The sequence below is a fragment of the Trachemys scripta genome, chromosome 1 (genome assembly GCF_013100865.1).
Source record: "Trachemys scripta elegans isolate TJP31775 chromosome 1, CAS_Tse_1.0, whole genome shotgun sequence".
NCBI classification, from domain to species: Eukaryota; Metazoa; Chordata; order Testudines; family Emydidae; genus Trachemys; species Trachemys scripta.
In genome coordinates, this window is record NC_048298.1 from 322,043,293 (window position 1) to 322,056,284 (window position 12,992).

The 12,992-nt window shown below is 41.7% G+C and overlaps 1 protein-coding gene across 5 annotated transcripts in view; it reads right to left on the reverse strand.

The window, feature by feature from the left end:
• FOLH1B (folate hydrolase 1B) overlaps nucleotides 1–12,992 on the reverse strand; it is a 54,174-nt gene that overhangs the window by 28,300 nt on the left and 12,882 nt on the right. For 4 of the 5 annotated variants that reach the window (XM_034758984.1, XM_034758983.1, XM_034758985.1 and 1 more), the window contains one exon: nucleotides 750–875. In XM_034758984.1, coding sequence (XP_034614875.1) covers nucleotides 750–875 — 126 coding nt within the window. Of the gene's footprint in view, nucleotides 1–749; nucleotides 876–10,608; nucleotides 10,786–12,992 lie in introns of those variants that run through there. The other variant, XM_034758987.1, reaches the window with a different exon arrangement.

The following is a 12,992-nucleotide window of genomic DNA, read 5'->3' on the forward strand; positions in this document are numbered from 1 at the left end:
TGATCAGACATATACAGGCTTTCTATTGACTATGGGCCTGATTGAGGAAAGCATCCCTTTCAAGAAAGCTCTTAAACATGTGCTGGATCAGGGCCTAAAGTATTTGAGGAAATCTATAGGTGGGTTTTTTTAAACTAAAAAACCCTCTGTTGGGCTAATCGCTGCCCAATTTGGGGACATCTTTAAACCAAAACATGTTAGATACATTTTAAAGAACAGCGGAATCTGTAAAAATGAGTAATTTTAAACAAATGTATTTAATTATTTATACTGTCATAGGCCTGGTCCACACTAACGCCCCATTTCGAACTAAGGTACGCAAATTCAGCTACGTTAATAATGTAGCTGAATTCAAAGTACCTTAGTTCGAACTTACCACGGGTCCAGACGCGGCAGGCAGGCTCCCCCGTCGATGCTGCGTACTTCTCTCGCTGAGCTGGAGTACCGGCGTCGATGGCGAGCACTTCCGGGATCGATCCGGGATCGATTTATCGCGTCTAGACAAGACATGATAAATCGATCCCAGAAGATCGATTGCTTACCGTCGGACCCGGAGGTAAGTGTAGACCTACCCATAGATGTGCTTGTATATATCTCCTACTCAGGAAGCATCTTTTGAGCATAGTTTGATAAACACCTCAATTATGCAAAGATCGCCAAAAGATTCTAAATATGGCCATCAGTTACGGAGAAGGCATATCTTAAGCATAACCTGAGACTAGAGATCAATGATAGAGTAGATACATTACCTTATTTCCTCTGAAGATTTTCCCATATCTGGCAATGACAATCTTTCCAGTACAGTTAATTCCCATCTCTCTCTCCAGTTTGAAAAAGTCTTCGGTACGGCCATAGTTGACGTACACCAACTCACCCTAGTAGATGAGAGGCACAGTGAGAACGGGGATATCAGTGAGCATAAGCAAGGAGATGTGCTCTAATAAGGAGGCAATCGGGGAGCAAGGAACTCAAGTTATAACCCTGGGTCTGATGTGGGATTTAAGAACCTGAGTCTGCAAGCTGCTTGAGCACCTTTATCTCCCATTGGTTCAAATGGGAGTTGAGGGTGCTCAGAACCTCACAATGGGAGATAAAAGTGCTCCAGCAGCTGGCAGACTCAGGCTCTTTATCTTCCTGATCCTGTGCCCACTGAAGTCAATAGCAAAGCTTCCATTAACTGCAGTGGTACAGGATTGAAACCCCATCAGTTTCCCCATCTGTAAAGCGGGACAGTAATACCTAGCTACTTCACAGGGATGTTGGGAGTCTTAATTAATTCATACTTGAAGATTAAAAGTACAGCATAAGCATTTCTAGGTATTATTTTTACGAAGGTAATGCTTTTGGCTTTGCTTTAGTAACAAAGACATTAGAAAACATTAGTTCTGTGGGTGGGTTGATAAAATGCTTGAAATCTTTGTCCCAAAGCTATTGGAACATTGCACCTCAACTCCTTCTTTTCAATGAACTCAAGAATAACATGGATCTGCTATGACTCTGTTAATAGCAGATCCATTGTATTCTTGCGCTTACAGAAAATGAGGAGTCGGTGCAATTCTCCAGTAGCTTTGAGGCCATCTGTAAGGGGGTTTATGGCAAAATGGATACAGTATATTTATTCTGGGTGTGCTGTAAATCTTTATGTTGTCATTTGGGCTTGGGCTACACTGAAAAGTTATATAGGCATAACTGCATTGGTCAGGGGTGTGAAAAAAACCTACCCCTCTAACTGACATAATTATGCCAACAAAACCCACAGTGTAGAAGCAGCTATGTTAGTGGAAGAGTGCTTCTGTCGACATAGCTAATATGATTGGGGGAGGTGGTGTTCCTATTGAAAAACTCCTTCTGTTGGCGTAGGCTGCATTGACGCTAGGAGGCTGTGCCGGTACAGACTCCATAGTGTAGACACAGACTGAGTCGATATGAGTTCTCTTACATCTATTTTGAAAAAAGAATTGCATGTTAGTTTACTACTACTATGCTCCAACGCCCCAGTCGGGCACAGGGTACTAGGTGCTGTACAAATACTTGAGTAGTCACAATGTCTGCCCCAAACTGCTTACAATCCAATGAGACACCAAAGTAGGTGTGACAAACAACAGGACGGAATGGATTAGAGAGGACATGGGTGACCATTCTATATTATTTCTGTAATTTTAGCAGTGTGACAGGCATATTTCAGACAAGTGTAAAAACACGAGGCCAGAACTTTGGCTGGTGTACATGGGCATAACTCCAATGAAGTCAATGGAGCTATAACTCTCACCCGCTGAGGACCTGGTCCTTGGTTACTGCCTGAAAAATCAGTGTCCAGATAGATGTCAAACACATGTAGCAACAGAGGAAGGAAGATACCACAATGATAGAACACTGGACTGGATGGGACCTCCTGGGTCATTGAGTCCAATCCCCTGCTGTTACAGGCAACCCCATCATATAATCCCATTCAGAAATTTATCTAGTTCCATCTTTAAAGCCAGGTAAGTTTCTTGCCCCCACTACTCCTTTTGGGAGGCTATTCCAGAACCTTACTCCTGATTAGAAACCTCCTAATTTACAGACTAAATTTACTCCTGGTGAGTTTATATTCATATGTTCTTGTGCCAACAGTGTCCTTCCCTCCCTCGTGTTTACCCTCCACAATCTACCAATAGCAAACAATTATATACTCGCTAATTTTTTGTTTTGCTAGGTTAAACAATGGGCTTTTTTTAAAATTTTGGGCTTATGAATACTTCACTGAGGAGAGGACCAGGGTTTGCAAGCCTTATTGGAAGAAGTGCATACATTGGGAGGCACTCCTCGAGGAGGTTCCTTGCATAAGAGGCAACTTGGAGGGAAGAGTGGGAGAAGAACATGAAGGGGATGCCAAGTTGAGCATCTTGGTTGGAATGAAATGGGTGAATAGGGGAATCAGAGAAGGACAGAGTGGAGAGGGAATGGGAACCTAGTTATGCAGAGCCTTGAAGGCAAGGACATGGTGCTTGAGTTCTAGGTGGAGGGTGAGGGGAAGCCAATCAAGGGTCTGGATGTTCAGAGAAGTGAACAAGGAAGAGGATTTGGGTGACAACTTTTTGGGTAGATTGAATGGGACGAAGGGGACTGTCAGGAAGCCCAAAGAGGAGAAGGTTACAGTAACTGAGTTGAGGTATAGCCAGGTCTATTGGCACAAGAGTTTTATTGATGGGAATGGAGAGGAACAGGTGGATTTGGAGGATTTTGCACTCTTTCCCCAGCCCCTTTTTCACCCATGAAAGGGCCATTAGACAGGAGAAGAGAAACTCTGAATGCAGCAACCGTAGCAGTTGCAAGCAGAGTTGACTGAAATGTTACCAGAGTTTGAGATGAAAAGACTAAACAACCCTACATCTTGACAAAAAAAATAGGGAGGATGCTGAACTAGCAAGACAACTAGTTGGAATTCTTTGATTTGTCTACAAATTTTAATACTATTTTAAGAAAATATTCATGAATATTTTTACCATCTTTTCAAGCAACATTTATAGCTGCATCCTGCCAATCCAGTCACTCACAGGCTGGTTTCCTACACTTTTGCATAAAAATAGTCCTTTGTATTTACATTTCTTCCAATAGTTAAATCACTTCCATTGAATCAGAATCAAGTGGTGGCCTGGTTGAACCTGAAAGTTTGGGAAGATGGTCTCCTATTTGTTACTCTATATACAGGTGTTTGTGAAGTATGGAACAATGGTATCTATTTTGAAGCAGTTGCCATCCTAGCAGCATAAATAAATACACCTGTACACAGAATGGCAGATTTTTTCCAATCTTTCACATTCAAAAATAGCCCTGGAGCTTGGGTTTTAATGGAGCTATTTAGTTACTGGAAGAACATATATAATGAATTATCTGTATGCATTACTGTGCACATGCACAGTTATTTTCTCCTTTAATTCCAAAAAGGTACTACAGTGAATCTCTTCACCGTGGGCTGCTGGCCTCGAGAAGCATATATTTCTATAAAACAGTCGTATAAAATATGACCTACTCAAGAATTGTTCTTGAAGGGTCAAAAGGGGGATATGTAGTAGTAGGATTTTATGTTTGTATTTTTATAATAAAAAAATAATAATGTAACATGTATTAAATGTATTGGTAAATGATTTGACCATATCCGGACACCACCCTTTTTAAATAGCAGAAAGGAATGGGCCATTGGTAGAGACGCCTCAGCCAGAATCTGTGTCTGGGCTGATTTCAAAGCAGTAACAGACCCTTTAGGGTCACCACTTCATTGTAGGTTTAGCATTTTAGAATACATAAAAGAATGCAATAATTGTTTTTCTCTTGCATTGCAATTTGATGTTCCTGTTTAAATGTTCTGTGTAAATCAATTCTGTTTTGTATGTGAATGAGAAATGTGTGTGTTAAAAAAATAAATGTAAAGGCCATCACCGAACCAAATGTTCTAGAAAGGAACCAAGAACGGACACAAGAGCACCAGAAAATTACAACACGCCCCTATTAAAATGTCAAAAAAGGGCAAATTAACAACTCTAAAATAAAACAGGCACCTATCAATGGGGACAAAATAGCTGTAATCAAAACCAGCATGGTTATGCTCCCTAAAAAAATTAATAAAAAAATAAAAAGAACAATTAAAAAAACAAGCACTCAAACAACAATTAATTACAGCATGACGGTGCAAAACTCATTGGATCCAATAAAAAAAACATCCACTTTATAAACAAGGTGCCTTGCCATACAACTTTAGGTTCATCCTGCCAAGACTTCTCCGGAGCATCATGTCGCAACCGACAAAACCTGTCTCCTACCTACCCGTGATCGACCTAGCTGGCCATTAGATTGATCCGGACTCTGGACTGGTAACTATAACATCGACTGGTGTGACAGCATGTGTGTGTGTGATTAATGTGTGTGCATATGTTAATTGCTGTATCTTCAATAAACACAGCGTATTGCCTTTTCCCCTGAAAAAGATCCCATGTGTTTCTTATAAGTATAACAGCCTGTCTTTAGAGCCCTGCGTGGATTCAAAAATCCACATCCGATCCACATCCGCCAGGATCAACGTGCGATTCACTAGCCGTCTTTTACCTGCATCCACACCCACAGCAACAAGCCATCTCACAAAGGCTAGCAATGGGTGGGGAAGTGAGGGGTGGAAGGGAAGCAAGGAGAGGGCGGGTCTTGCAGGGATGAGGCAACATGAGGGTGGGGACTACTCCATACAAAGAGTGGACTCTACTTAAGCCAAACACGATGGGCCAGATCTTCAGCTGGTGTAAACCGGTGATGCTCTGTTGAAGTTAGTGGAGCTGATTTACACCTGCTTGAGGTCGTGGCCTGGTTTGTTCAGACCAAACGATATGTCCATACTAAGATGATTTTTTGTAACAGCTTTCTGAAACCCTACCATTGGCTTGAGTTTCCACATGCTTTCAGAAGCGTAAATCATCGGGAACTCCATTGAAGTCAACAGAGTAACACTGGAGTCAAACCACTATAAGGGAGAGAAGAATCTGGCCCATTCTCCCATCATTATTTCTATAGAATGTCTAGTACAGAATCCCCAATTTTATACATCTCCATATTTGTCAGCCAATACAAAAATGCTGATTTGTGTGCATTCATAACTGGAGAGCTGTAATTATACCAATTAACGGCAGCCTGCTGGGTTTCCACAATCAGGGAAATTGTTTTACAGTGAAAGGATAAGCCAAGTCACCATAGGAGTTAAAATTTATTGTTAAAACCTTTTCATACAATTCTATAGCTTTTCATTTTTATGAATTCCTTGATTAAGCAAAGGTAATCACTGCAACATGCAGACACAATCCCACTTTTTAAGAAATACGATCAGGAAAATTAAGTACAATAAAAAGAGTCACTTATCTGAATGCTCAGGCATCTCTGACACATTACTCAAAAATACATTATAGGATGGTATTTGTTTATGAAATCCCAGCTTCACCTTTCAATAACCCCACTAGGAGTCACACAGCTACTTTAGATCCCCGCAGAACTTTACACCAGAACTTGCTAGTAATAGAATGAAATTCCCAGTGTTTATAGCGATGTCACTTCAAAAACGCACAAAATTATTCAAATGGTAAGAATTCAGTGTGGACACTGTAGTAAAATCCTGAAAGACTCTTTCAATTTAATTGCAGGGCTTGTGGGTTTGGCAGATGCCCTCTATGCTACCTGCTTGCCTAGTCAGTGTCTGATTCTGCCCGCCTTTCCTGACTGGGACTACTTGTGTAGTAAAATATTATTTAAGGTGAGTAAAGGTGGCAGAACTGGATCATCAATGATGCTGATGGAGGTACTCCAGATTTACACCAGTGTACACAAGTGCAGAATTTGGCCCAATGTGTCCTCACATCACTGCTTTGCCTGTTTTCTATAAAGATTTCTATTGGATATCCAAAAATTTTTAGAACACTCTTTTTATTTAGTAAGAACACAGATGGATACCATAGTAACAAAAGCAAAGGAGGCCATCAATAGGTCCTGATATCTGTTCTTAAAATCGAGGAGCGCAGGGCAGGATTAAGGCATAGGTATAATTGGCAGCTCCTGGAGTCACATGATGATGTCAGAATCTGAGTCTTCATTTAAAAATGAAATAAGGTCCCAATATCAGAAGATTACATTGCATACCTCCACTGAAGACAACAGAGGGATTGACCCCCAGCTGCACAACTGGCCTTATGTTTTCATCCCTCACGATTACAAAGATTTGTTGAAAATGTGAGCCCAGAATAGCCAACACAGTGGTGTCCACCTGAGTCTGCAGAGAACCTGAAACAATAGCTCAATGAGTTGTACACTAGCCTATTCACAGAATCACAGGGTTGGAAGGGACCTCAGGAGGTCATCTAGTCCAACCCCTTGCTCAAAGCAGGACCACTCCCCAGACAGATTTTTACCCTAGTTCCCTAGATGGCCCCCTCAAGGATTGAGCTCACAATTCTGGGTTTAGCAGGCCAATGCTCAAACCACTGAGCTATCCCTCCTCATTTGAATAAGTTCTAAACTCTGAAACCTGCTGCTCTTCGAGCACTCCCTCCAATACTATCCTCACAGAGGACTCTAGATGTGTTTAGGCCCTCACTGCTCTCATTTCATCATAGTACTTTGGCAGGGGCGGGAGGGGGTTGTTTGCAAGTGCCCCACATGCAGAATCCCCTGCTTGGGTGGGTAGGAGCTGTGTTCAATGGGTTTTAGGTTAGGTCTTTCAATTACAATTTTCTCTGTGTGCTTTCAGACAGGCTACAGTGGAGCCTTTATTATGTTTCCTGCTGGTCAGCATCTGCACTGTTAGGGGGGTTAATATTTCTCTCTTATCCTTCCTACTGGGATTCCGTTAAATACACCAAGTAAAAAGTAAACAGGCTAATTTTCAGTACTATTTACATCTGGGATTATGCAAATTTCAGGGACAAACTCTGCTTTCTGATGTAAATCTGGAGCTACTTAATTTAAATCAATGGACGTACACTGGTGTAAATAAACGTATTTTGGACCTATAGCCTTGAATTCATTTAAATGGCTGATTTCTCTCTTCCCCACTTCTTTTTTTTAAGTTTCTGCTGTGAAGTGCCTTAGGGTTTCTTTGGAGGGGGAGGTTTGTAATGGTCTCTGTTAAATTTATGATGCCACATGCTGTAATGAGCATTCCCCCACATTCCTAATGATGTTAACTGTGGATTTGAAGCAAGCACTTTTAACAGAAACAAAGAAAATCACTTTGGAACATTATACAATCAAACAGTTTCCTTGTGATAACCAGGAGTCGAGTCTAGTCTAACTGTGGTATGTTGCTTCCTGGTCATGTGGGTCGGGGGCTCAAATTGTTATGGGTGCAGCATATTTTTCAAATGGTTTGTGCTTTTTAAAAACATCCCATTGCTTTTGTCCAACAGGAGTCTTGTTAACTACAGTTCTCATGTTGGATGTTTGGGAGCATGCAGGGTGCAAAGAAAAAAATTCATGTGCAATTTTACCTTAGTAAGACCCGTGTCTACTTGGACTCCTGGCTCCTTCAAAAGATTGTCATCATTTCTATAAAATGAACCTCCATATATAACAAAACTAGGGCTTTCAGTAATAGCACTGGGAATCGCACAGCGAGTGTAGATCCCTTCAGAACACTGTGATGATTTCAGAGTATTACAAGCAAGTTCCAGTGTAAATTATAGAAATAGCACTTCAAAAATGTGCGAAATTATGCAAATGGTGGGAACTCATTGTGTGGACTCTGTTCGGGGGGAGGGATAGCTCAGTGGTTTGAGCATTGGCCTGCTAAACCCAGGGTTATGAGTTCAATCCTTGAGGGGGGGGGCCACTTGGGGACCTGGGGCAAAATCAGTACTTGATCCTGCTAGTGAAGGCAGGGGGCTGGACTCAATGACCTTTCAAGGTCCCTTCCAGTTCTAGGAGATGGGATATCTCCATTAATAATTATTATATTAAAGTCTTGCAAGACTCTTTAAATTTAATGGCAGAGCTCATGGATTTGGCAGGTACCCTCTACCCTACCTGTTTGCAAATTCAGTGTTGGATTCTGCCAGCCTTTCCTGACTGGATTTTTTGTCTAAATAATTACATCTACAGTAGGGCTTTTGCCGGCATAGCTATTTCTCTAAGAGGTGCAATTCCTTTCCACCCCCCTCCCTCCTGACATAGCTATGCTGGAAAAACTGTTAAGCATACACCAGGCCTAGCAGTGAATACTCAGGTAGGCCCAATTCTGCTATCCTACTGAGGTAGGACATGTCCTCTCTCATGAATAGTCCTACTGATTAAAGATTAATTATTAGTAGCCTCTAATGGCCCAGAGATGAAAATGGCCTACTAGGTCATCTAACCCTCATATGACTAGTATACTTCACAGCATATTTTTCAATCTTTTGTCCAGTTCAGTTTTAAATATCCCCTTGAGAATTGTTCCACAATCCTACCTAGATCATGCTGTTAGGATTTTTTTTCTTGATGTTCAGCCTCAAGTTATTTTTTCTTAATCGATGAAATTACTCTTAGCTGTAGTAAGATGAAGCCCTGGTCCAGAGGCCCGGTATGAGGCCTAAGGCCTGAACTAAAGTATTGGTCAAGACTTTGCTAATATAAAGCAAAGTTAAGCTGTGAGCCAGAGGCAGGCCCTGCTCACAGACGCTGGCAAGGAAAGGGCTGATGTTGCACAAATATACATACCTAAAAAATACTGGACATTAGAGATATAAACATATGCCCTGATGGTACCTGAACACTCGGATACTTGCACATTCCACACAGATAACAAGGACAGGGTCAAAAGGGTAATATGATGGATAGAGTTGTTTTGTTCAAACCAACATGTACAAAGTGAGAGGTGACACCTTACTGCGTAGAAGGGTTGTATCTTACTACGTAGGGGGGGCGTTGCACCTCAATACATCAGGAGTAATGTGTAACTTGTTTGTACCTGTGTATAAGAGTGCATCCCTGAGTGGATGTCTTTGTCTGGCCTAGGAGGCAGTGGAGAGTCCCGCTACTCACTGAGCCGGTCCATTGTCAGGGGGCATATATTTGTAGTATGTCCTGTAGAGTCTGCAGGAAACTATTACTGTGCTTCCTTTGACAATAAACCTGGCCGGGTGCCTTCGTTCCTTCTCAGAGACTGTGGTCATTGGGGGTTCTCTCAGGGTCTGCTGTGTCAGCTGACTGTTATCAACAATGAACAGAGCAGAGCACCACACCAGTAGCATCTGACAACATTAGTTGTACCCCTTTGTAGCACCCTGCATCACCTCTCCCAAGTGATCAGTTTTACACCCTTTCAAATGTTTGTAGACAATTATCACCTATCAGATCTTTATAGGTTTTTCTATGGTGTCTGTCACTGTGGAATCTAAGCCCTAGAAATTAGAGACAGCATGATGTGTTTGCAAACAACAGGTTTGTCTATGCTGGAAAAGTAAGTGGTATTTTAAAATATGCTAACTAATATATTTATGGAGTTATTCATTTCAAGGCCAGAAGAGGGCCACTGCATCATCTAGTCTGAACTCCTGCACAATACAGCAATAGGACTTCACCAAGTAGTTCCAGCATCAAATCCATATATTTAACTAATGTTGCCAGCTCTTGTAATTTTATCTTGGTTCTTGGGATAGTTGGTGCGTTACTTAATGCACCACCTCCCAGAGATAAGTGATTATGTAAAAAAATAAAAAAAAAAATCAGCTTTCATTTGTTTTTAAAAAATAAGTTTTTGGCCCTCATGATTATGGAGAAAAGCTGGAGAATGTGACCTGAGTGCATTCAAAAGGCTGAAAACCAGAATCCAAATAAAAATAATCCCAATTTAAAAAAAAAAAAATCTTAGCATTTTTAAACCAATCTCATATTTTCTTTTGCCACCTGACTCCTTTGCTGTTGGTAATTAGAGCTGAGTGAATAATTGATCTGGTTTGATTTGAACCACAATGATTTTTTGTTTAATTTTCATAGAATTGAAACATTTTGAAATAAAAAAAATAAAATGAAATGTTTTAAAATATTCAAAATATTTCATTTCTACTTTTTAGATTCCCCCCCCCCCCCCAAAGCTATTTGTTGAATTTGACCCAAACTCACTAAGAATTTCAGACTCCAAAATGGATTTTTCAGCAGAATTTCTATTCCTCCAAAATCTTCACCCAGCTTGACTGGCCACCCTGTTAACACTACTCAGAACCTAGTGCAGACAAAGACAGTCATGTTTAAAAATGTGGCTGGTCATGGCGCTAAGTGATGCTTAGAAATGTAACACATTTAAAAACACTACTCATTTTCCAAGAACAAATAATGGCAATTCTCACCCTTTCCTTATGCCCATTCTATATACAGTATTTTCTTTTCTTTTTGTTTTCTTGTCTTCTATAGTACTTCCTCTCTTCAGATTTCATAAAATGGAGGATGCCGTTACTGAAGGCAAGTCTACACTACAAAATTAAGTCGACCTAAGTTATGTTGATGTGCAGACACTGCAGTAAAACCGATTCAATTATATGTCCACACTACACTCCTTGTGTGGGTGGTGCACCTCCTCATCAGGAGCGCTTGCACCGATTTAACTGCCAGTGTTGAACACTGCGAGACGGTTTCTGAAAGTCGATGTAAGCAATGCAGTGCCTACACTGACACTGTCTTGACCTAACTACATCAACTTAATCGCTACACCTCTTGCAGAGGTGGAATTATTAAGTCGGTGTAGTGGGCGAGTTACATTGGTAGGAGCTACATTTTAGTGTAGACAAGGGATCGGCAACCTTCAGCATGCGGCCCGCCAGGGTAAGCCCCATGGCGGGCTGGGCCAGTTTGTTTACCTGCTGCGTCCAAAAGTCCGGTCAATTGTGGCTCCCACTGGCCACGGTTTGCTGTTCCAGGCCAATGTGGGCTGTGGGAAGCGGCGCGGGCCAAGGGATGTGCTGATCGCAGCTTCTCGCAACCCCCATTGGCCTGGAACGGCAAACCATGCCCAGTGGGAGCCACGATTGGCCAAACCGGTGAACACAGCAGGTAAACAAACCAGTCTGGCCTGCCAGGGGCTTAGCCTGGTGGGCCGCGTGCCGAAGGTTGCCGACCCCGGTGTAGACACTTACAGAGTTAAATTGATGTAAGATGCCTTATATCGACTTAACTCTGTAGTGTAGACCAAGCCTCAGAGGAGGCCTTTTCTAAGAGGTCGTTCTTGCATCTAGACCTGAACATGGTCAGAAAAACTAAGATGATGTTAGGCTGCATAAAGAATAGAATGATGAATAATATGGAGAATATTATAATGACTTTATATAAATCAATGGTGTGACTTCATCTGGAATACTGTATACAGTACTGATCATCCACATGGAAAAAGGGTATTGAAGAACTGGAGGGGGTTCAGAGATAAGTGATGAGAATGATCAAAGGTCTGGAAAAACTCTCTTGTGAAGACAGCTAACAGATTGCAATTATTTACCTTAGAAAGGAGACAAATAAGAGGGAACCATGATAAAAGTAAATAAAATAATGAATGGCCTGGAGAAGAGAGATCGGGAACTTCTGTCCTTGTCTTGGAACAGAAGAACAAGGGGGACATTTAATTAAATTAAAAGGTGGGAAACTCAAGAAATAATTTTACACAAAATGTGTGATTAAACTGTGGAACGCATTGCCACAGGAAGTCATTGAGATAAAGCATTTAAAAAGATTTTAAAAGGGAATTGAATATTTATATGGATAACAAGAATACCCAGAGTCATGATTAATAACAAACATTTGGAAAGGCTATTAAACCTCATGCTTTGGAGTTTAAGCCAATCTCTAACTATTCAAAAGCAGGATGAGATTTACATGGGGGCAGATTACCCCACATCTGCTTACTGAAGGGTTCTTGCACCTTCCTAGGAAGGATCTAGCACTGGCTACTGTCAGAGACAGGATACATAGATCTGATCGCATATGGCAATTCCTATGATCTCCTCTGTTCCATAGCTGCAGTCTTGATACTGAACTCCGCTTTGTCTGTACACAAGAGCCTTATTGTGTGCCCGTCTAGTTGTAGTGTCCCTGTAAAGCACAGCTGTCTTAAAGGTCATGAATGGTGGTCTTTGAGGCAGCTTGCACTCATCCTGTTATGTGCCTTGTGGACCAGGATCTTAGTCACTCCCGCAACAGATAGGCTGGCAGTGGAGCTCTCAGCACAGTGCTAGGATTAGGGCCCTACCAAATTCACGGCCATGAAAAACGTGTCACGGACTGAGAAATCTGGTGTCCCCCTGTGAAATCTGGTCTTGTGTGCATTTACCCTATACTACACAGATTTCACGGGGGAGATCAGCCTCTCTCAAATTGGGGGTCCTGACCCAATAGGGAGTTGCGGGGTGGGGCCATAAGGTTATTTTAGGGCGGTCGTGGTATTGCCAGCCTTACTTCCATGCTGCTTTCAGAGCTGGGTGGCAGGAGAGTGGCAACTCTTGGCCAGGCATCCAGCTCTGAAG